The sequence below is a fragment of the Entelurus aequoreus genome, linkage group LG05, assembly GCF_033978785.1.
Source record: "Entelurus aequoreus isolate RoL-2023_Sb linkage group LG05, RoL_Eaeq_v1.1, whole genome shotgun sequence".
Classification (NCBI taxonomy): domain Eukaryota; kingdom Metazoa; phylum Chordata; class Actinopteri; order Syngnathiformes; family Syngnathidae; genus Entelurus; species Entelurus aequoreus.
Genome location: NC_084735.1, coordinates 63,099,837 through 63,126,145, shown reverse-complemented (window position 1 = coordinate 63,126,145; position 26,309 = coordinate 63,099,837). Strand labels below are relative to the sequence as shown.

General features: G+C 38.6%; 1 protein-coding gene and 1 pseudogene across 1 annotated transcript in view; both read right to left on the bottom strand.

Annotated features, from left to right (window-relative positions):
- Window positions 1–14,376: 14,376 nt before the first annotated feature.
- LOC133650868 (lysosomal-associated transmembrane protein 4B-like) overlaps window positions 14,377–26,309 on the bottom strand; it is a 29,288-nt gene continuing 17,355 nt past the window's right edge. The window contains exon 7 of the mRNA XM_062048594.1: window positions 14,377–15,557. Within this exon, the coding sequence (XP_061904578.1) occupies window positions 15,483–15,557 (75 nt within the window). The 3' untranslated portion in view covers window positions 14,377–15,482. The remainder of the gene's footprint in view (window positions 15,558–26,309) is intronic.
- The window catches only part of LOC133649507 (uncharacterized), a 3,615-nt pseudogene continuing 2,049 nt past the window's right edge, over window positions 24,744–26,309 (bottom strand).

Sequence of the window (26,309 nt, the reverse complement as noted above, 5' to 3'; positions counted from 1 at the left end):
GTGGTTCGCTTTCTCCAAGTTGACTATAAACATTCACCATATGTAGAACATAATATGAGTTAATTAATTCACTTCATCTTTGTATTCAACCTTTTCTGAAATGTATCGGACCCATTTTCAAAAGGAACATCAAGATGAAAGGCTTGATGATTTGGTCCGTCAGAAGAAGAAGCTGAAGAATCTGTGTCATCAGTAGTCGCAGGATCATTTGTGTGATGACTAAAGCCTATTGCTGACAAAATGTTGTGTCTGTTTAATTTAAGAAAAGTATACAGGGCCTTCGCAGCGATGCATTATTCCAACTGCTCACTAAGCAATGTCCGTATACTGGAATGTTGCCATTTTGGAGTATGGCCTCTTGATGTGCAGAGAACTGATAAGACGAAATCCCTGTCTCCTGCTGATCTTAGGGGCATCTCGTTTTAAGAAGAAATACTGCATTTTCCAGACCATAGGGCGCACCGGATTATAAATCGCACTGCCGATGAGCAAGTCTAGTCAAGTCTATTTTCATACAAAAGGCGCACCGGATTATAAGGCCCATTAAAAGGCTCATATTATTATAATTTTTTTATAAATTGAAAACACTTCCTTGTGGTCTACATAACATGTGATGGTGGTTCTTTGGTCAAAATGTTGCATAGATTATGTTTTACAGATCATCTTCAAGCCACTTTCTGACAGTCGCTTCAGGATGCGCCGTTTTGTGATCTGTCTTATTTACGTGGCTCACCTTCGGCAGCGTCTTTTCTTCGACATCTTTATTGTAGCGGTGTAGCGTGCAAGGACGGGAGTGGAAGATGTGTCAAAAGATAGAGCTAAGTGTTTTAATGACATTAGGGGTTTACTTAAATCTATAACGGAGCAGCAGCTCCTCATCCGCCGGAAATGTGTCCCGTGACACTCTAATAACTAAGGTTCCTTGGGTGAAAACTCACTATACCAGTATGTTTTAGCGCTTTCATGGTGAGTTTACTGACAGATATAAGTAAGAACTTTACACTACTTTATTTTAGAAATGGCAACAGCGGAGGATGAATGTCCCATAACAAGAAGATAGAGAAAAAGAAGAAGCTTATCGACTACGGTGTCGGAATGGACTACAAAGGCGGACGCGCGCAAATTTTCAGGACTGATGCAGATCCCAAAAACAGATCAGCAGGTACCAGAAGGTAAGAAAAGTTGCTTTTGCATAACATTGCGAAACAAAACGCCAGATAATATGTCTTACCATGTACACACATCATAATAATACTCGTAGGTTGAAGCACAGTACAATCCATAAAGCGGTGCGGCTTCATAGCTTACCAAAGTCATATTAAAACATTTTGATAGATTTTTGAGTGCCTTGTGTAATGTTCTATATTTTCAATGGAACGTATAACATTTTGGTGTTGTTTACTTGAGTCATATTGCAGTCTACACATATCTCTTATGTGTGACTGCCAACTACTGGTCACACTTATCATTACACCATGTACCAAATAAAATAGCTTTGAGATCGGTAAGCACAACCAAAATTATTCCGTACATTAGGCGCAAAGGGTTACAAGGCGCACTTTCGAGTTTTGAGAAATTGAAAGAATTATAAGTGCGCCTTATAGTCGGAAAAATACGGTACATACAATTAGCATTAATTACTTTATTTCTGCAATATTTTTTACGACCAATTAAAGTGCTCGACCCAACATGGGGCCTTGATCAAATCATTAGAAAGGTGATATAGGTATCTGCAAACCTTACAGTAAATGCAAATGCAATGCAAGTTGGAAAACACTTACATACTACACAGTGTTTCCCACTCATTCATTTAATTGTGGCGGCCCGCCACGAAAGAATTAAGGCCGCCACAAATGTTTTTAATTTTTTTGTCCTGTCCAGCTTCTCAGGCAAATCATATAGTTGATGTAGATGCCCATAGCGGCTGTTCAGATTTACTTTACAAAAGAGAAGTGCAGGATCAAAATTTTTGGAGCTCTTTGTTCAGTGGATCAGATGTTTGATGAAGCTTTGTGTCTATCTACCACCACTACTGTTTTCTGTTTATTTGTTACTGACTGTGGCAGGACACCTCTGCCTCTGTTTCACTTTATGTTGCTGGTAAATACAACTCAGTAACAAGCAGAGAAAGAATAATCAACCATGGATGACAAAAGGATTAAAAAATGCTTGTAAGAAGAAGAATACACTATATAGAGAATTTATAGCACAAAGAACTATAGAGGCAGAAATTAAGTACAAAAAGTATAAAAACAAGTTAACAGACATACTACGATCATGTAGAAAAGAATATTACAGTGAATTATTGGACAGGAACAAAAATAATATGAGAGCAACATGGGGCATCCTCAATAGCATTATAAAAAATGGAACTAAGAGGGACTACCCTCAATACTTCTTAGATGAAAATAAAAAAAAATGACAACATAAAGGAAGTAGTTGAAAGCTTCAATAATTATTTTGTAAATATTGGACCAAAATTGGAAGAAAGGATTCCAGACCCAGTTCCAATTGAGGACTATAATGATACCATAGAGCGAAATCCCAACTCCATGTTCCTCAGTAATGTGACACAGGAGGAAATAGTTACAATCGTGAAAAAATGTAAATCTATGACTTCAACTGATTGTAACGGAATTGATATGGAAACGATAAAAAAGGTTATTGAAGAGATCTCAGGACCATTAATGTATATTAGTAACCTATCATTTCAAACAGGTACATTTCCAAACAAAATGAAAATAGCTAAAGTTGCACCAATTTATAAGACTGGAGATAAACATCAATTTACAAATTATAGACCTGTTTCTCTACTTCCACAATTTTCTAAAATCATTGAAAAACTGTTTAATAACAGATTAGAAAGTTTCATAAATAAAAATAGAATACTCGAAGAGAACCAATATGGATACAGAGCTAATGTTTCAACTTCAATGGCTTTAATTGAAATTACAGAAGAAATTACCAATGCAATAGATAGTAAAAAATGTGCAGCAGCGGTTTTTATGGATCTAACTAAAGCATTTGACACAATTAATCACAATATTTTAATCAAAAAACTAGAACGATATGGCATCAGAGGGTTAGTCTTAAACTGGATAAGAAGTTATCTAACGAACAGGAAACAATACGTGAAGCTAGGCGAACACACGTCTACAACGCTAAATATATCCTGTGGTGTACCTCAGGGATCAATACTAGGACCTAAATTATTCAATCTCTATATAAATGACATTTGTAAAGTTACAAAAGATTTAAAGTTAGTATTATTTGCGGATGATACAACAGCGTTTTGTTCAGGAGAGAACACACAGGAGATAATACAAATAATAACAGAAGAAATTAACAAATTAAAAAGATGGTTTGACAAAAACAGACTATCGTTGAATCTTAGTAAAACTAAAATAATGCTATTTGGTAACAGTAGAAGAGAAAGTCAAACACAAATACAAATAGACGGAATAGAAATTGAAAGAGTAAACGAAACCAAATTTCTAGGTATAATGATTGATGATAAATTGAACTGGAAATCTCACGTAAAAAATATACAACATAAAGTTGCAAGAAACACGTCAATAATGAATAAAGCAAAACATGTTCTAGACCAAAAATCCCTTCATATTCTCTACTGCTCACTAGTGTTACCATATCTGAGCTACTGTGTAGAAATATGGGGAAATAATTACAAAAGTACACTTCATTCATTAACGGTGTTACAAAAAAGATCAGTTAGAATAATACATAATGTTGGATATAGAGAACATACAAACCCTTTATTTATTGAATCAAAAATACTGAAATTCCACGACATAGTGAATTTGCAAACAGCTAAAATTATGCACAAAGCAAACTATAACCTGCTACCCAAGAATATACAACAATTCTTCTCAAAAAAAGAGGAGAAATATAATCTTAGAGAAAAACGTAATTTAAAACATTTGTTTGCACGTACAACACTTAAGACCTTCCGTATATCAATATGTGGAATTCAATTATGGAATGGATTAAGCAAAGCAATCAAACAATGTACTAATATGATACACTTCAAGAAACTCTTCAAACTTAAAGTGTTTACAAAGTACAATGAAGAAGAACCATGACAAACATTCTCAATTTATTTCATCCATCCATTCATTCATTCTTAAAGTAATCTTACTTATCTCATCATATGAAATATGACTTACTTCACCAATTATTATTATTAAATTCTTACTATTATTTATTTATTTATTTTTATTGTAATTACTTATGGAGTTTATTGTGAAAAAATTGTGAACAGGAAGTGAACAAAAAGTTTTGCAACTGTTATGTAAAGAAAAGGGGTAGGATTAAATAAGCTCTGCTTCTTCCTACTCCTTTTCGAACATGTTGAAAAGAAACTGGAAATTGTGATGTATCATGTTGTATGCTTGCATGTTCGAAATAAACTCAAACTCAAACTCAAACTCAAAATAATATGGTTGTAGTAGTAGGCTAAAGTTAAATTATTTAGTATGCACTAATTAAAGGGGCAGAGCTTCAAGAGACATTTTAGCTTTTATATTTTAATAAGATATATTTTTTGTAAGAACCACAATTGATAAATATATTTCAGTGAATAACTTATTGTTCAAATCTGTATATAAATATGTACATAAAGTGTTGTAATTATATTGTAAAATGGATGGATGGATGGACGTTTAAAGCAAAACTGTTATTATTAATTAGTAAGTATACATTTTTTTAGAGAAAATCATATCATTGTAGTAAATTATGCAAATTATTCGATGAGGTCATGGTGACCACGCCCATAGCCACGCCCCCACCGCCACAGGTATCTTGGCAGTTTATGGGAAACACTGCTACATTACATGCATAACCCATTTTAATTCCTTTGCAAATTAACTTGTATTTAAGTCTGTTGAGTTCATTTGTAATCTCCATTTATAAAATAAAAAAACCATGACCAAAAGATACACAGACCATATTGTATATTTGAGCAGAGATAAGCGGCTGGATAGGTGGATTCACTATTATTACATCACCCTGACATACTCCATCCCCAAAACTGAGTGTCTAAAAATACAATTATTTTTGTTATATATATATATATATATATATATATATATATATATATATATATATATATATATATATATATATATATATATATATATATATATATATATATATATATGTATGTATATATATATATATATATATATATATATATATATATATATATATATATATATATATATATATATATATATATATATATACATATATATTTTGCATTCTATTTAAGTTACTTTATTGAGTTTACAACCCCCTGGCGCTGATTTGTACTGTTTTTGTACTTATTTTGATTATTATTATTTCTCGATTGGTGGCACAGGGGTTAGTGCATGTGCCTCACAATACGAAGGTTCTGAGTAGTCCTGAGTTCAATCCCGGGCTCGGGATCTTTCTGTGTGGAGTTTGCATGTTCTCCCCGTGACTGCGTGGGTTCCCTCCGGGTACTCCGGCTTCCTCTCACCTCCAAAGACATGCACCTGGGGATAGGTTGATTGGCAATACTAAATTGGCCCCAGTGTGTGAATGTGAGTGTGAATGTTGTCTGTCTATCCGTGTTGGCCCTGTGATGAGGAGGCGACTTGTCCAGGGTGTACTCCGCCTTCCGCCCGAATGCAGCTGAGATAGGCTCTAGCACCCCCCTGCGACCCCAAAAGGGACAAGCGGTAGAAAATGGATGGGATGGAGTTAAGTTGAGACTAATTACCTTGCATTTCTGCATTAGTGCTTTGTATACAACATTCAGCTTTGTATACAACTTAAGTGTTTAAACACGCTTACATTGGCCAAAGGTGTCATTTTGAGGGTCGTATTTACAGAGCTGGTAAAGTAAAACTTGCAAAAGCTGCGTTACAACTTTCAATTCCACAGGCGTACCGACCCCCACAGGCAGTGAAGCGTAATTCATGATGCTTATTTGAAACGTAATAACTCATAAATTATAGCAACACAATCGATAGTTTCAATGGCACACAGCAACAAAAACATGGCACAAACAAATGGGACTGTTTTGTTATTGTTTGGACCACAAATTAGACTGTTTTGGTCGAAAACCTAGAATTCCGGCGCGCTCGTGACGTCACATCCTAAATTGTCAATGTTAATAATTCATAAAGTATAGCAGAAAAATTGATGATTTCGAGTGCGCAAATATACCACAAACATTTGAGACCGTTGTGTTATTATTTAGACCACAAATTAGACTGTTTTGTCCGAAAATGGAGAATTCTGGTTCGTCGATGACGTCACTTCCTAAATAGTTAATCGTTAACATTTCATAAACTGTAGCAGCACAATCGATCATTTCAACTTCACAGACGTAGCACAAACAAATGAGACTATTTTGGCTTAATTTGAGATTATTTTGGCCGAGTTTGATGATGTTCACGATGATGTCACTTGTGGAACTTTTAGACGTTAATATCTCGAAAACGAAAGCACCCCCAATCAATAATTTTTGCTGCAAAAACGCAGCACAAACGAATGGGAATATCCTGGTTTCATTTGGAGGAAGTGGGGGGCTGGGTTACCTTGGTTTGACCTATAAAAAAATATTTAATAACTCAAAAAACATGAGCAACACAAACAACCAGTTCAACTGCACAAACCAGCACACACGATTGGGGAGGTTTTGTATGTAATAACAACTTAATTGCATGTTAATAACATAAAAAACATAAAACGTTAATAACTTATAAACTATAATAACTAGACAAAACATTTTTGCAGCACAAACGAATGAAACTATTTTGGCTTAATTTGGACTGGGTGACTTTGATTGACCTATAAAATAATCTTTAATAACTCGGAAACTAAAGCAGCACAAATGACCATTTCAAATGCACAAACCAGCACAAACGTAGCACAAACTAATGAGACTATTTCAACAGAGTTTTGCGGGGGGCTAAGGCCAACTTCACACAGGTAGAGAGTCTCCAGTAGGGATGTGCGTATCGATCCTGTGGTATCGATATTTCGATACTCACACGCTACTCATTTGGCATCACTTTTCTGAAAAAAGTATCGATATAAAGCAAAAAACGGCGTGTGGGGGTGCAAGCTTCACTTTCAGATGTTTTTGATGACTTACTTAACTTACTATGTGCTGGGACACCCCTGTACTTGGCAGAGTATAGAGCTGGCCCAGTCACGTGACAGGAGACAGCGAATGAGCGTCGTCAACGTGCAACACACACACAGCCAGCCGACAGCGATGCAGCCAGGCATATCCAGTGTTGTCCAATTGTTGACTTAAAACAGGCATTGTTTTTTGTTTTTTTAGTAATGTTTACTGAATATTTTTGTTTAAATGATTATCCTAAATTCAAATAATTTCCACACAGGGGAATTTACTGTTAGTTGAAAATTGCTTGAGTATTTAAAACAAGATAAGAAAGAGATACAATTTGGAGATTCTTCATCTTTGCATTACAGTTTTATTTTTTTCCAAGAAAATCTTGAATATATGATTGAATGTGATTTTGGTTTTAATCTGTAACATGATTTCTTACATTTCGAAAACATTATCCTATTTCCTATTTCATTAATTGCTAATTATATCACAAACTTTAAAAAATAACTGCAGCTTCTTGCAATTCGGATTTGACTGTTAATTGGAAAGCCCTAATATTTAATTATTATTATATATAATATATAGCTATTATTATATATAATATTTAATATTATTTATTATTATTATTCATATTTATGTTATTTATTTTAATTTTACTTTTATTATAAATTGACAATAATAAATGTGGTATAAATGGTCTGTATTTGCCTTGTGATTTGTCTTAAATAATAACAATAGTAATAATATTTTTGACTGACAAAAAATTGCCAATAAGAAATTATTGGTATAGGTATCGGTGAAAATGCAAGAAAAAGTATCGGTATATTATCGAATCCTAAAAGTGTGGTATCGCCCATCCCTACGACCGGTTGACCGGCAAGATGGCGGCGTAACACAAAGTCACGTGATAAAACCACGTGACTGCAAAGCCTCTATATAGAGATACGTGTAAAACAAACAAAATGTTTCCAACACTGGGCAGTTTGTGATTTTTTTCTTCTTAAACCACCGCGTCCCCTGTTGAGTCGGAGTGTACAACTCTCTAGAAAAAAAAAAAGCTTTTCGCATTCCTGACGTCGTGGTTTTAATTCATACTAAACTTGCAGCAGCCAATGTCATCATGCCAGATCTTCGAGTGCCGTGAATATCAACCAAGTAACGAAAGTGACGTCGTAGTGAAAGTTGATGATCAGTAATTTTTAGGTCTACTTTTTTTAATGCCTCGCGACCGAGTGACACACCCTCACCAATCGACCGGCACACCTGATGTACACAAACAGCTGCGTCACAGGCCACACAACTACGGTGCGTTCATGGACGGCCGCAATTAGTAGGCCAAAACAGCGCTCGGCAAGTACTCTCATCAGTGAAGCATGAACACAAACATTTAAACAGTGGGCTTTCTAACAATTAGGAAGGTTGGTGCCATGTTTGTCCTACAGAAACCATATTAAAACAAAAAATATGTTTTTCCCCATCTTTTTCCATTTTAATAAATTTTTGAAATAGCTCCAGGGAGCCACTACGGTGGCGCTGAAGAGCCGCGGGTGGCCGACCCCTGCTCTTGTCAAACAGCACAATTTAATCCACCCAGTTTGCTGATGTGTTGTCCACACAATTATGCAACAACTCATCTTTGATTTTGATTTTTTTTTTTTAAACCTGTTACACCATCTGCTGTAGCAGCGGCCGCTATGACAGCATGGGAACATCCAGGCTCTCTTAAAGCCATTAAAAAGCTTATATATATATATATATATATATATATATATATATATATATATATATATATATATATATATATATATATATATATATATATATATATATATATATATATATATATATATATATATATATATATATTAGTGCACTTGTTGGTTTGCATGAAGTTTTTGCCAATCTTACAAGTTCTAACTCTAACAGAAGTTTCCCTTTCTAGCAGAGTCATTACTTGCATCCAATAGAGTTCCTGAAAATAATTCTAAACTTTTTTTTACACCCGTAATAAGCATTACATTGTTTACGTCCCCTTGTCATAGTTCAAACATGTTAATGTCTCACTTTTCTGGAATTGGGATTTTCTATCAAACATCATTGCAGACATAATCCATGCCCATCAAATGCTTTGGCCCACTTTTTCCCATTGGCTGCATCCTAAACCCCTTTATTCTTGCTTCCCAATTAGACGGGAGGGAAATGGTCCCTTGTTGATGTGCTCACGTGCGGCAACCATGCCCCAAAAAGCAGCAGCACGTTTAAAGTGTCAGCTTAATTAAGATAGGATGGAAGATACTTGGCCTCATTCAGGCACACACTTTTGCCTAAATACAAGGAAACCGATTTACACTAAAGACACCAAGGTTGGATTATTATCTAAATAATAACATACCTTCTTTTTTTCTGGTTTTTTTTTGGGGCCTTTTAGCGTCCACTTGTCCCTTGCATATGTATGCATTTATTAAATTATATTTATTGATATATTAGCATTTGACAAGATTAGTATATCTTTTTAATTAATTTTCAAACACTTAATAACATTATTTAGCAATTTGATAATACTTTATGAGTTTGCATGTATTGATGTTTTTGTCCATGTCTCGGTGGCCAACTTGTGCTTCCTGACAAAGTAGGTGAGCATTTATCTGTCTCCCACTGTTCTCACATCCAAGGTAACGCCCGACTCCCAATAAATTATTTCGGCAGAGACACTCGGCTGCCATGTTTAATATCACTAGTACCGTGCCTCCCTGCATTAAAGCTGACTGACTTACTGAGAGTGACAATGAACCTTGTGCTGTCGGCCTCATCGGCAAACGGCAGAAACGTCTCTTTTCAAGGTTGGCACGGACTGACGTTTGTCACAACACTAAATGTCAGCAAGTTATGTCATTTAGTGTCATAACTTAATGACACCAGTGGAGTGCCACAGGGGTCTGATCTTGGTTCGTTGGATGTTTGTCTCTTTTTGTGCACAAATTGACCAAAAAGTAAGTATTGTCAGAAATAAAAATACATATATACCTGTATGTTACTTGAAAAATGTCTTTACGAATTTAAATCCACTCGGGAAAACTAATAACTATATACCACACAGAGACGGATCTTTAGGAGATGTTCCTATCGTGGGGGCCCGGTTGCCGGTGGGGCGGGGGCGGTCTTACCGTCCGGTTGCGGGGAGTCTCCGGGCCCCCCGGGCGGGGCGTCCCGCCTTTCTGCCCGTGTGGGGTGTGGTCTCTCGTAAGGCTGCAGCTAACGATTATTTTTCTATCGATTAATCTATAGATTATTTTTTCGATTAATCGGTTAATCTATAGATTATTTTTTCGATTCATCTATAGATTATTTTTCCTTTTACCGATTATTTTTTATTTTATTTTATTTAAAATGAAGATGAAAAAATAAAAGTAGGCCAGTTTTTTCAAAAGGCATGGCTTTTATTTACAAAAAAAAAAAGTATGGCCACTCAGTCAACATTGACAACAACATGACAAAATATTCTGTAACAATGTAAACATTTAAAACTTTTAACATTTAACAAAATTAAAAGTAGCTTATTTGCTTTTTAATGTGCAAATATAAAAGTAAACATCCAGTGCAAATCTTAATATTCTGCAATAGTATAAGCATTTCAAAAGTAAAAGTATTGCTTATTTTGCTTTAAAATGTGCAAAAATAAAGATAAACATCCAATACAAAAAAGTGCAAAACGAAATATTCTGTAACAAAAGTGTAAACATTTCAACAAAAGTGAAAGTATTGCTTATTTGCTAAAATGTGCAAAAATAAAGATAAACATCAATACAAAAAAGTGCCAATCTAAATATTCTGGAGCACTGTAAACATTAAGTATTGCTTTTAAAATGTGCAAAATAAACATCCAGTCCAACACAGTACACAATAACCAATTCTACTCATTCCAGTGAGTGACTAACAGTTGTAATGAAGAAAGGTTAGCATGTCTACTTGCTTTGCTTCTTTTCTTGTTTACAATATTCCCAGCAGCTGAAAATAGGCGCTCAGAAGGGGTCGATGTGACTGGAACTGAGAGCTAATTAGCCTTCACCTCAAGCCAGGACTGCGAGTGAGCTGAGCTGCAGTTTAAGTTTCTAGAAGGTCAACGGGCTCATAGTGATGTTACTAGTAGTTGACTGGGAGGTGTTTATTATCATTTGGGGAGAGTCCGCTGCCTGATGCTCACCTGCTAAACACCTATCTGCTCCACGCTGAAGCGCTGACTACATGCGCTCTGAATACGCACTGCTGATTGGCTGATAATGCTTCGTGTGTACCAATCAGATGGTTGTGTGGGTGGGACAATGCTGCGTGTGTACCAATCAGATGGTTGTATGGGTGGGACAATGCTGCGTGCTGAGACAGAGGCAGCCGCAGAAGGAGCAAAGCAACTTGTTAACACTTTAGCAGCTAAAGTTAGCTTTAGCTTAGAAACTCGTTCGGTACACCCCCGTACCGAACCGAAAGCCCCGTACCGAAACGGTTAAATACAAAACACATAACGTTACACCCCTAGCAGATACAAATGACACATTCATGTTTTTGTGTAATGATGACAACGTATGCTAACGCGGACGATTGACTAGTTGATGGTTGATGGTTTTCTTTTCAAATGTTCGTTCATAGCCGTTGTGCTGCTATGATAGGCCATTTACGCTCGACACTGTGCATACAACAACATTATTAGGCTGTGTATTGAAATACTCCCACACTTTTGACGACTTTTGGCGTGCGTTTTTCCCCTCGCTCGCACAGTCTGCTTTGCGCTCCGCCATGACGGTAGTGTGACGTAATTATGCGACGCGTCGACGCACAAAAACGGCGTCGACGTATTTACATAACCGATGACGTCGACTACGTCGACGCGTCGTTTCAGCCTTAGTCTCTCGCTGGCTTGGGGTCTGGCTGTCCCCCGTTTTTCTCGTGCCTTGTCCTCTGCCGGGTGCGTCTGTCTGTGGCCTGCTGCTGGCCCTTGTGGGCGGCGCGCTCTGGGGTTCCTGTCGCTGGCCGGCTTGGCTGCGTGGGGGCGGTGGTCCCTGGTTCCCTGGGCACCACACCTACTGTTTGTGGATTGGGCTCTCGGGGAGGCTGGGGCCGTACTCTGGCTCCCACACACACTGGGAGTCAAATGTATTGTACATAGAAATTCACATATACTCACATACATACATACACACATATAGATACCTACGCTCCCACATACATATACAAATACAGTACATATTTACATACTCAAAGTTCGTACATCCACACGCACATTCATTATACAAACGTACACATACACATACTGTACAAATACATTCACTGTACAACATACATATACACATACTGTACATATACACTCACTGTACAAACACTTATACACATTCTGTACATATACATTCACTGTACAAACAAATATACACATTATGTACACATACAAGTACATATGCATATAATCACATTTCATCAAACATATATTAATGTTGTTGCCCTAGTGTAAACTGGGTATAACACATGGCACACTGACAAAACTTAACCTATTATTACTATAACAATCTACAAGGTTAATGTAGGTTGCTTCTCTTTCTTCCCCTCCATTTTTCTGCATTCTTTCGTATCTCAAGTTATCATTACGTATATATGTATTGTTGCATTTGAACAACTGTATTGTTGATAATAAAGGTAAAGTATTGGTATTGTTCATTATCAATAGCGCTATTTCTATTGGTATTTGTATTGCTCCATTTGTAGTGTAATAATGCTCATTGTCATTTCTGTATTATTTTTCATTTTCGCTAACTGCTTATTTGCTATTACTTTTACCATCATATTTGTACATGTCGTATTTGCTGATGTTGCTCTATTGTTGTTTTTGTTTTTGCTGTTGTTGTTTTTGTCTCTCTGTCTAATCTCCCACTTGTCCCCACAACTTCCCCTTCTGTCTTCCTTTTTTTCTCTTTCTATCCCCTCCTGCTCTGGCCCGGCTGCACCAAATGATAATATAAATACATTTAATAAAGTCAAATACAAATAAGGCAACAAGAGAAGTATCCTAGACTTCTCTTTTGTAAAGTAAATCTGAACAGCCGATATGGGCATCTACATCAACTATATGATTTTCCTGAGAAGCTGGACAGGACAAAAAAAAACAACATTTTTTTGTGGCGGCCTTAATTCTTTCGTGGCGGGCCGCCACAAATAATCCAAGCTTTCATTCAAATCTTAATTTATCCATCATCTACATCTGGAATCCTTTGTTCAAGATTGATTCCAATATTTACAAAGTAGTTATTCAAGCGTTCAGCTACTTCGTCCATGTTGTAATTTTGTATATTTCTGTCTAGAAAGTACTGTGGTCTTTTTAGCACCATTTTTAATGATACTATTAAGTATGCTCCATGTTGTTCTCATGTTGTTTTTGCTCTTGTCAAATAATTGACTGTAATATTATTTTCTACATGTTCGTAGTATGCTAGTTAGCTTATTCTTACATTTGTTGTACTTGTTTTCTGCTTTTTACACATATATTAGTCGATCGGTGGGAATTATTTTGAAATATTGGCAATTATTGTATTACATTTTTTTGGTTTCATTGTAAACATTCCATAAGGCAGTCCCATATTTCCATGCTTTGGCAGTGACATCAGTTTGGATTTTTCCCTACCTAAACATGTCTAACATTTTAACAATATAGAAAAATTACAGAAATATTAAATTGGAACAAAATGTATTAACGGTTATAAAAAATAAAAATAAAACAACAATAAAAATAAAAGTTTGTAAAAATGTGAGCAATTGGTGTGTGTAAGTTTGAACGACTACATATCAGAATTATGAACCCGAAAAGTGAATCCAAATAAAAATTAAATACAAATATAATTAAATATAAATCATATGTAAAAAATATATTTTCATTAAAAAAAAGTTAATCCAAATGCTGCTAAATTTCCTTTAACTCTGACTCTTTTTCTAGTCCAGTTGCCAGTCGGGTGGCACTCAGGTTGAGAGTGGGCAATTGCCGACGCTAAGTGTGTATGTGCATAAAAAACAGCTCCAAATAAACGGCTCACGACTGGAAATCAGTTCTCATCGCTTACCCAAAAGAGAAATTTAAAAGACTCAATTGGTTCGCGAACGTCACATTTCTATAACATTGCATTGTATCGCACAGGGGTCTGTCCTTTGCCCATTTGTGTTTCAATCAACTGGCTGAAAATATTCAACAAAACAGCACACTGGGACTAAAGAAATTGAGCAGACAAAAATGATAATTTATTTGTATCATTTATTTACAATTGAGGACATGAGCTGACAAAACTCCCAACAAGAGGATGTTTTACTGTATCTGAACAAAGGAGGGACGAACAAGGGCTCAACTGAGGTATCTCACTCGGAAGTCTCAAAAAGCTACTCTGTTGAGTATTAAACTGCTCTGCAGCTTTCTCCCACCAAACCAAAGCCTTTTTTTTTGTCACAATGTAAGCTGACTTTAAGGTGCAATGGCACTCGTGACTCGCATGAAGGCTACATGACCAACTACATTCATGCCATTTGGTTTTTAAATGCATTCTTTTTGCATAGACTGTTTGATAGAGTTCTAATATAATTTTTAAAATACTACCAATTGGATTATATGATATTTGTGTACCCCGCCTACCGCCCGAATGCAGCTGAGATAGGCTCCAGCGACCCCCCGGGACCCCAAAAGGGACAAACGGTAGAAAATGGATGGATGGATGGATATTTGTGCTATTCTATGCTAATTTGCCTTTGATCCCATCCATTGTTGTCGTGAAATAAGGTACTGCATGAGTGACTCACAAGTTACGACACGCCAGAATCACGCCATCATTGTGGGAAAATCCCCTCAAGTCCAACTGGCCGACCACATGTGGGTAAAATAAAAGACACAACAAGGAAGACGTCGCTCGCTGATTTGGTCACATGATACACCAATTTCAAATCCTTTCTGAGTGTCGAGCAACCTGATTTCCTGCAGGACGACTCAATGTTGCGCATTCGCCACCTTTTTTTCACCACGATACCAAAAAAAGTTGTACAAAAATACCCTGAAGTTACATTCAAAGAGGGAATTCATCTTTTTTTCTTCAGGGGGAGGAAAAAAGTGCTCTTGCTGATTCACAGTATCGGAAGGCGTTGGTGGCCGACTCAAGAAGAATGAACAGTGCACATCCTTGGGGGGGCAATGCAACACAGCAACCTAAGGAGGGGAGGGCGTAAAAGAGTCGCTAGTCTCAAGGGGCCGCTAACCTAATGTTGTGAGGAGTCACAACTCCACGCTGTAAGCAGCATACAGGATTTAAGGAATAAACGGAAGTGGCAGCGAAGGAGTGGGGTCTCATGTCTCCACATACTGGGGAGGGGGCTCCTTAGGCGGGATGGCCACGACCTCCTCGTACGGTGGCAGCAGAACCTGAAAACAAACAAGGAACTGTCTTTTTTCGGGCAAAAAAACAAACATCTATTAGGAAACGTCTAAAGGTGAATTTCACATTGCTGGGGTCCCATTTCTAAAGCTACAAATCTGTCGATTTAATTAGAAGCAAAATATTCGTCTGAGTTTGTTTCATTTTTGAAGGAAAATTCCACAGTGTGTCTTCGTAGCAGCAGCAGTTCTTGATCCATTTGTGGTTTGATCTCTTTTTGTTCCCATTTTTTATTTATCCAGATTTTGGGTGAAAATATTGAAACAGGACAAATGTAAATACATTCTGGAGTTATACATGACTAAAACACTGTTTATGTAGGTATATAGTTATTGTCCTAAATATACATATTAAAAGTATTTGTATTTACAAACAATTTATAATTTTAATTTGCTAAAAAGTTATGGAGTACGGTTTAGGTTTATTTCGAATATGTATAAATACAATATACCGTAATACGTCATATCATTTACATATTCTCATTTCTCTTTTTACAGTTCGAAAAGGAGTAGGAAGAAGCAAAGCGTATTTAATCCTAACTCTTTTGCAATTCATGGCAGTTACTAACGCATTTGTTCAATTCCTGTTTTCATAGACACAACGTACATCAAGGAAATACAACACTTCTCTTACAGTACGAGTAACTCGATCTGTCACAAGGCTTGAGTGTAGCATCCCACAACGTAGAACTACATTTGGTGGCTCTTCTTTTTCATGTGTGGCTATGAGTCAGTGGAATGGTTTTCCCACTGAATTGATCGTATTCCTATACATTTTCATGCTTGTCAAAGAGCTGCTTACTTTGTAAGCAAGCTCGCACACTTTGTTAAGTTTCACATGAGTGTGGATGTAAATGTGTGTGGTTATTATTATGTGCATGAGTGTGCTTAGAATGTGTGATGTGTCATTTAAAGGCCTACTGAAACCCACTACTACCGACCACGCAGTGTGATAGTTTATATATCAATGATAAAATTTTAACATTGCAACACATGCCAATACGGCCGGGTTAACTTATAAAGTGCAATTTTAAATTTCCCGCTAAACTTCCAGTTGAAAACGTCTATGTATGGTGACGTATGCGCGTGACGTCAATCGCTGAAACGGAAGTATTCGGACACATTGTATCCAATACAAAAAGCTTGGTTTTCATCGCAAAATTCCACAGTATTCTGGACATCTGTGTTGGTGAATCTTTTGCAATTTGTTTAATGAACAATGAAGACTGCAAAGAAGAAAGCTTTAGGTGGGATCAGTGTATTAGCGGCTGGCTACAGCAACACAACCAGGAGGACTTTGACTTGGATAGCAGACGCGCTATCCGTCGCTAGCCGCCGACCGCATCTATGATCGGGTGAAGTCCTTCGTCGCTCCTTCGATCGCTGGAACGCAGGTGAGCACGGGTGTTGATGAGCAGATGAGGGCTGGCTGGCGTAGGTGGATAGCTAATGTTTTTAGCATAGCTCTGTGAGGTCCCGTTGCTAAATTAGCTTCAATGGCGTCGTTAGCAACAGCATTGTTAAGCTTCGCCAGGCTGGAAAGCATTAACCATGTAGTTACATATCCATGGTTTAATAGTATTGTTGATTTTCTGTCTATCCTTCTAGTCAGGGGTTTATTTATTTTGTTTCTATCTGCAGTTAAGCCCGATGCTATCACGTTAGCTCCGTAACTAAAGTGCTTCGCCGATGTATTGTCGTGGGGATAAAAGTCACTGTGAATGTCCATTTCGCGTTCTCGACTCTCATTTTCAAGAGGATATAGTATCCGAGGTGGTTTAAAATACAAATCCGTGATCCACAATAGAAAAAGGAGAGAGTGTGGAATCCAATGAGCCAGCGTACTTAAGTTACGGTCAGAGCGAAAAAAGATGCGTCCTGCACTGCAGTCTAGTCCTTCACTCTCACGTTCCTCATCCACGAATCTTTCATCCTGGCTCAAATTAATGGGGTAATCGTCGCTTTCTCGGTCCGAATCGCTCTCGCTGCATTGTAAACAATGGGGAAATGTGAGGAGCCTTTCAACCTGTGACGTCACGCTACTTCCGGTACGGCAAGGCTTTTTTTTATCAACGACCAAAAGTTGCGAACTTTATCGTCGATGTTCTCTACTAAATCCTTTCAGCAAAAATATGGCAATATCGCGAAATGATCAAGTATGACACATAGAATGGATCTGCTATCCCCGTTTAAATAAAAAAAAATCATTTCAGTAGGCCTTTAATTCTATTGTGTATTTCATGATTTCCCTGCTTTTGCTAGTTTGCTCTGTTTATTTCAAAAAACCTTTCAGATCATATAACTTTATAGTCAACATTTTTATTATATTTTTATCCCTGTTTAAGTGTTTAAGTGCATTGTCCCTGTTTTAAATAAATAAATTAGGATCCTATCCTAGTCATGATTCACACAATGAGATGAATAATATTGCATTTTCAACAATGTTCAAGATATTTATCAATACTCTTTTTCCTTGTAGTCTGTTAACACTTGTAGTTTGAACAGCCTCTTAAATTGGATCGTATTGTTTGACTTCTTTGCTTAATCCATTCCAAAATTGTATTCCACTTACAGTTATAGTAAAAGTCTGAAGTGTGTGCATACAAATGTTTTAAATTACAGGTTTTTTTTAAACAATATATGTGAATGAAGTTTAATTTTGTAGTTATTTCTCCATATTTGTGCACAATAACTCAGATATGGTAACACTTGCGAGCAGTAGAGAATATGGAGTGATTTCTGGTCCAGAACATATTTTGCTTTATTCATTATAAAAATATTTCTTTCCACCTCAGGTTTTTATATAAGATTTTCAGTTCATTTGATCATCTATTATTAATCCCAAAAATGTGATTTCTTTCTTTCACCCTTTTCAATGTCCACTTGTGTATTTGTGTTTGACTTTCCCATCCACTGTTACCGAATACCATTATTTTAATTTTACTTAGATTCAATTATAGTCGTTTTTTGTCAAACCACCTTTTTAGTCTATTCATTTCTTCTGTTATTATTTGTATTAGCTTCTGTGTGTTCTCTCCTGAAGAAAAAGTAGTCGTGTCCTCTGCAAATAATATTAACCTTTACAAATGGTGTTTTATAGAGATTGAATCATTTTGGTCCTAGTATTGATACTACACCACAAGATATGTTTAGTTCTGTTGACGTTTTTTCACCGAGCTTCACATATTGCTTCCTGTTGGTGAAGTAGCTTCTTATCTAGTTCAACACTAATCTTCTGATGTTGTTCTAATTTATTAGTTAAGATATTATGATTATCAAATGCTGTTGTTAGATCCATAAACACTGCTGCTGCACATTGTTTACCTTCTGAATTGCATTGGTAATTCCCTCTGTTATATCTGTTAATGCCATCGATGTTGTTAGCTCCGCATTCGTATTGGTTCTCCGCAACTGTTCCACTTTAGTTTATGAATTTGTCCAATCTGTTATTACATAATTTTTCAATAATCTTAGAAAATGGTGGCAGTAAAAATTATGTTTGTCTCCAGTCTTATAGATCGGTACAACTTTTACGTTTTTCCTTCTTCGGAATTTGCCCGTTTGAAATGATGGATTACTGATGTACGTTGAAGGTTCTGAATTTTCTTCAATAACTTTTTTTTATTGTTTCCATATTTATACCGTGACAGTCAGTTGAAATCTTGGATTTGCATTTCTTTGCAATTGTCATTATTTCTTGTTGAGGAATAATGACTATGGTTTCATTTAAGTCTTAAAGGCCTACTGAAACCCACTACTACCGACCACGCAGTCTGATAGTTTATATATCAATGATGAAATCTTAACATTGCAACACATGCTAGATGCATGCACATGCAGCATGTTAGATTAGTAAAGTGCAATTATAAATTTCCCACGAAATATCCTGCTGAAAACGTCTCGGTAGGATGACGTTTGCGCGTGACATCACGGATTGTAGCGGACATTTTGGGACACTATTGTGGCCAGCTAGTAAGTCGTCTGTTTTCATCGCAAAATTCCACAGTATTCTGGACATCTGTGTTGGTGAATCTTTTGCAATTTGTTTAATGAACAATGGAGATAGCAAAGAAGAAAGCTGTAGGTGCGAAGCGGTGTATTAGCGGCCGGCTGCAGCAACATAAACATGTAGCGGCTACGTTGTAGCCGGTGTTTCATTGTTTACATTCCCGAACGATGACAGTCAAGCTTTACCATTGGCCTGTGGAGAACTGGGACAACAGAGACTCTTACCAGGAGGACTTTGAGTTGGATACGCATGCTTGTGGAGATGGGACAACAGAGACTCTTACCAGGAGGACTTTGAGTTGGATACACGCTACCGTGAGCACGCATTTGATCTCTTGCCCGTACGTGCGTGCCGCTATGTGCATGTCACGTACGTAACTTTGGGGAAATATATGTGCTGTATGAACTTTGCGGAGGTGAACGGTACTTTGGGCTGTGGGATTGAGTGTGTTGTGCGGGTGTTTGATTTGTATTGGCGGGTTATATGGACGGGAGGGGGGAGGTGTTTGTTATGTGGGATTAATTTGTGGCATAATAAATATAAGCCTGGTTGTGTTGTGGCTAATAGAGTATATATATGTCTTGTGTTTATTTACTGTTTTAGTCATTCCCAGCTGAATATCAGGTCCCACCCGCCTCTCACAGCATCTTCTCTATCTGAATCACTTCCACTGGCCTCACTCTCACTTTCCTCATCCACAAATCTTTCATCCTTGCTCAAATTAATGGGGAAATCGTCGCTTTCTCGGTCCGAATTGCTCTCGCTACTTGTGGCCATGATTGTAAACAATGTGCAGATGTGAGGAGCTCCACAACCTGTGACGTCACGCTACTTCCGGTACAGGCAAGGCTTTTTTATCAGCGACCAAAAGTTGCGAACTTTATCGTCGATGTTCTCTACTAAATCCTTTCAGCAAAAATATGGCAATATCGCAAAATGATCAAGTATGACACATAAAATGGATCTGCTACCCCCGTTTAAATAAGAAAATCTCATTTCAGTAGGACTTTAACTGATCCATCATCTACATCTGGAATCCTTTGTTCAAGATTGATTCAAATATTTACAAAATAGTTATTCAAGCGTTCAACTACTTTGTACAATTTTGTATATTTCTGTCTAGTAAGTACTGTGGGTAATCTTTTTTAGCACCATTTTAATTACATTATTTAGAAAGGCCCATGTTGTTCTCTTGTTGTTTTTCACTCTTGTCAAATAATTGACTGTAATATTATTTTCTACATGTTCGTAGTATGCTAGTAACCCATTTCCTATATCTGTTGTACTTGTTTTCTGCTTCTGTAGCTCTTTGATTTATGTATGTTTTATATAATGTATTTTTATTTTACATGCATTTTTCAAAGCATTTTTCATTCATGGTTTACTGTTTCCATGGACAATGTTTGTCATACAGAATCAGGATGTTATTAACAATTGCCATAAGCATCATTTATATTTTTTTCACTGTCCAGTTTCCCGATTTTGTTGTCTCAGTTCATTTTCAAAAGCAATCTTAATTTATCTCTGTGCGTAGTTTTTAAAATGTCCTTTTGTAATCCATATTTCTCTTCTTGGTTTCCATCATTGATTGTGAAAACTGGTAGATGATCACCAATATCAGTTACCAGCAAAGTCTGTCTATTCATCGCACGCTGTCCCACTCAGGTCTATTCTTGGCCCATTTTTTTGTCTTACTTTACATTGGAGAAATCGCTTTCTAAAAACCAAAAATTCTCAACATAGTACATTGGACAATAAGCAGCAACAATTAAATAAATTAAAAATAGGACAAAACGATATTGTGTAAGAAAAATAAACTATATTGCCAAAAGTATTTGGCCACCTGCCTTGACTCACATATGAACTTGAAGTACCATCCCATTCCTAACCCATAGGGTTCAATAGGATGTCGGTCCACTTTTTGCAGCTATTACAGCTTCAACTCTTCTGGGAAGGCTGTCCACAAGGTTGCGGAATCTGTTTATAGGAATATTCGACCATTCTTCCAAAAGCGCATTGATGAGGTCACACACTGATGTTGGTCGAGAAGGCCTGGCTCTCAGTCTCCGTTCTAATTCATCCCACAGGTGTTCTATCGGGTTCAGGTCAGGACTCTGTGCAGGCCAGTCAAGTTCATCCACACCAGACTCTGTCATCCATGTCTTTATGGACCTTGCTTTGTGCAATGGTGCACAGTCTGTTGGAAGAGTAAGGAGCCCGCTCCAAACTGTTCCCACAAGGTTGGGAGCATGGAATTGTCCAAAATTTTTTGGTATCCTGGAGCATTCAAAGTTCCTTTCACTGGAACTAAGGGGCCAAGCCCAACTCCTGGAAAAACAACCCGACATGATAATTCCTCCTCCACCAAAGTTCACAATCTGCACAATGCAGTCCGAAATGTACCGTTCTCCTGGAAACCACCAAATCCAGACTCGTCCATCAGATTGCCAGATGAAAAAGCGTGATTCATCACTCCAGAGAACGTGTCTCCACTGCTCTGGAGTCCAGTGGTGACGTGCTTTACACAACTGCATCCGACGCTTTGCATTGGACTTGGCGATCTATGGCTTAGATGCAGCTGCTCGGCCATAGAAACCCATTCCATGAAGCTCTCTGCGTACTGTACGTGGGCTAATTGGAAGGTCACATGAAGTTTGGAGCTCTGTAGAAACTGACTGAAAGTGGGCGACCTCTTTGCACTATGCGCTCTAGCATCCGCTGACCCCTCTCTGTCAGTTTACGTGGCCTACCACTTGGTGGCTGAGTTGCTGTTGTTCCCAAAATCTTCCATTTTCGTATACAATCCCTATTTCCATATGAGTTGGGAAATTGTGTTCGATGTAAATATAAACGGAATACAATGATTTGCAAATCCTTTTCAACCCATATTCAATTGAATGCGCTACAAAGACAAGATATTTGATGTTAAAACTCATAAACTTTATTTTTTGTATATGTATAGGGTGATTAAAAAATAATACACCAAAACCATCACACATTTATTTAGTTCTAAAACATTGTAATAGACTGATAAACAGATCCTCGGACCTAACTGTCTGTGACTTTTTTCTGTGGGAGTAGTTGAAAGACAAAGTTTATGTTCCACTGTTGCCAGCAAATATCGATGACATGAAAGATCGAATAACAGCAGCAATCAACACGGTGGATCGCGACATCCTGGGAGGCATTCACATATCGTCTTGATGCCTGATGTCTTGAAGACCGTGCTGGCCACATTGAGCAATTGTAAAGCATGAAATAAATACTCAAAGTTATGTACAACTTACAGAATGTATTCAAGCGAGGTTTTCGATTGTTTTTCATTTTTTAAATATCGAGTGATGATTTTGGCGTATTCTTTTTTAATGTACTGTATAATATATATATATATATATATATATACATATATATAGTGCTATCTTATTATACAGTGTATATATATATCACTGTTTCCCACACATTCATTTATTTGTGGCGGCCCGCCACGAAAGAATTACGTCCGCCACAAATAGATTTTTCGGCTTTTGACTCGCTCGACCGCTCATAAAAGCAATGGGACTCTGTCTGTGAATGTAGCTTGTAGTTACAATTCCGGTGCAGTAGGTGGCGGTAGCCTACTATGCATTGTAACTCCGCCAATAGCACTTAATTCACCTGGTGGGCCAGAAGAAGAAGACGAAGAAGTAAAAGAAGAACGGACCAACCGGATCAAAATACGAGGGTAAGATGTCTTGGCAAACAAGTTCAAAAGTGGTCCGAACCTGTGCAGTGTGCAGCACCGACTCGGATTTTCTTTAATTTTATTTTCGGGATTTGAATGCATTTATTTTGAAAGAACAGCTGGAGAGAGACGGGGGAGGGGGAAGAGAGGGTGAGAGGGGGGATTGACGCGGAGCAAAGCGACTGTCAGGTGGGATCGAACTGGGTCGCCGCAGCGGGTGCTCTACCAGGTGAGATAGGTTATAGCTGCATCGCTCGCGGCTCGTCATATATTTAACGTTAATCCGCGATTTCACCGAGCGTTTCACTGACGGTGAGCAGCCTGATGCTGCTTCATTAACGCTGTTTGACTCGGGGGCCGGGGCAGACGAACGCAGTAACAGTCACCTGCTACCATACCGACGAGCTAACGTGTCCAGGTTATAACCCTGTTGTCAATAAACACACGTGGAGACGGTGCTTCAGATACGGCATTAATACTGAAGCTAAATTGTCCACTGTCCACTGCAGCATGTGAATGCAATGAAAAGAATAAAATCTGAGCCAACCAGCTGTTAAAATGCTGTCCAGGTTAATGTTTTGGCCATTAAAGGCCCTTCATTTCAAGATTTCAACTGTGATCGGGCTTTAAACAGGTGACTGACCTGTTCAGATGGGTGTAACTGCTACTGGTCAAATAATGTGAAATAGCATTTCATTTTACATGTATGCAATGCCATTTAAATGTCATTATAGATAATAATAATAATAATAAATACTGTGTAGTGTTGTAAATAGTTAACGGGAAGGATTTTAGTAAGATATAAGCCATGAGCACTACACAGCCAGAAAAAAACCTAGGCAGGACAAGTAAAAATATTGGGGCAAGTAGATTTGAGAAGTCGGGCAAGTAGAAAAAAACCTTAACGTTGAACCCTGCATGTGTTGAGCTGCTGCCGCTTAAGGTTAGATGGCACTGTACATAGTGCGGTTCTGCTCGTTAGTAAGACATTTCAAAGACTGTGCACAGAGGAAGGAATGATTTCCTTCAAGAAGGATCTGAGGAAACAAATTTGGGACAATGTATACAAGAAGATGATGTAGATGATGCATATGGGAATTTTTTCAACACCTTTCTAACACTCTATGATAAACATTGTCCATGGAAAGAACTTAGTAAGAAGCAAAAGAAAAACAACCAACCATGGATGACAAAAGGACTGAAAAATGCTTGTCACAAAAAAACCACATTATATCGAATATTTGTAACACAGAGATCTATAGAGGCAGAAAATAAGTATAAGAAATATATAAACAAGCTAATTGGTATACTACGAACATGTAAGTTTTTAAATACACCAATGGTGCAACTGGACACATCCTCAGTGATGTAACCTAGGATCACAGGGGGTTTCGGGTCTTTCAACAATAAGACCCCCTCTCCTAGGCGACCCAGCTAGGGTTGATCAGGCACCAGCCTGTGTCCAGGTAGCGCTACTGCCTTACATGCCACGCCTCTCCCCTCCTGATCCACAGCCACCTTGATGCCACTTCTGCTGCATCTGTGGCTAACTTCATGGCCCTTCGCTGGCTGGCCCCTGTGATGCCAAGCATTCTGTAGGCCCTGCAGAGGGATTTGCCCACAAACCCTCGACATCCCACTTCAACGGGCCGGCACATCGCTCGCCACCCATTGCTCCGACACTCCTCCACAAGCTGAGAGTACTTTGCGCTCTTCCTCTCATTGGCCTCCTCCATACGGTCCTCCCAAGGCACTGTGAGCTCCAGGAGGATTACCTGCTTGGAGGCAACTGAGGTAAGCACAATATCTGGCCTTAGTGTTGTTTTGGCAACCACGTCAGGGAACTTCAACTGCTTGCCCAGATCAACTGACAGCTCCCAGTCGCGTGCTGTTGCCAACAGACCAGAAGAGGTGTTCCGGGCAGCCGGTGTTGACTTCTCCCCAGCTCTGATGAAAGCGGTGCTCTTCACTGGGCGGAGGCTCTTGCTGTGACTGACTCCCCTGCAGATGGTATCGGCTATGGCCTTCAGGACCTGGTCATGTCGCCAGCGGTACCGCCCTTCACCCAGGGCTTTCGGACAACAGCTTAGGATGTGCTCCAAGGTTTCTCTCCTCTGGCAGAGGGGGCACGCTGGTGTCTCCACCTTTCCCCAGGTGAAGAGGTTGGATGGACTTGGCAGCACGTCGTAGACCGCCTGGATCAAGAACTTTATCCGATGGGGTTCGGCTTTCCAGAGCTCGGTCCATGTGACCTTGCGCTCTGCTGCTTGTTCCCATCTGGTCCAGGCGCCCTGTTGCCGCATTCCCGCCATCTGGCAGGCTCGCCTTTCCTCAACTCCTGCTCGCACCTCCTCGAGGATCAGTGACCTCTTCTCTTTCCCCTGCGCCTTATCATAGCGAGGTGTTCTTCTGCTACCTAAGCCAGATCTCCCCTGCGCCACTGTTCCCACCAACACCCTTTGCCGTAGCCTTGCCTCTGCGACATCCACAGCCTCGGCAGCTCTCCACTTCCGCCCCGTCCTGACTTCAATCCCAGCCTGGGCAACCTTTGGGTCACTGGACTCCCGATATTGTAGGAGTTCCCTGGACCGTGTCACCATGAACTCCTCGCTCAAGCTGCTGATGGGGAGCTTCAGCTTGTTATTGTGCCCGTATAGAGCAATGCTGCTCAGGCTTCGCGGCAGTCCCAGCCACCTGCGCAGGAACCTACTGACCCTCATCTCAAAGCCTTCCACCGTTGAAATGGGGACTTCGTACACCATGAGGGGCCAGAGGATCCGGGGGAGAATCCCGTGCTGGTAAATCCAGGCCTTGAACTTGCCAGGAAGGCCAGACTTGTCCACCACGGTCAGCCAGGTCTCCAGGGCTTGGTTGGTCGATTTTGTGGAGGCTACGTCTCTCAGGCTGCAATTAAACACCTTTCCTAAGCTCTTCACAGGTTCCTCGGTGAGTGATGGTATTTTGGTGGTGCCAAGTGAGAAGCAGAACTTGCCAGTAACCTTCCCTCTCT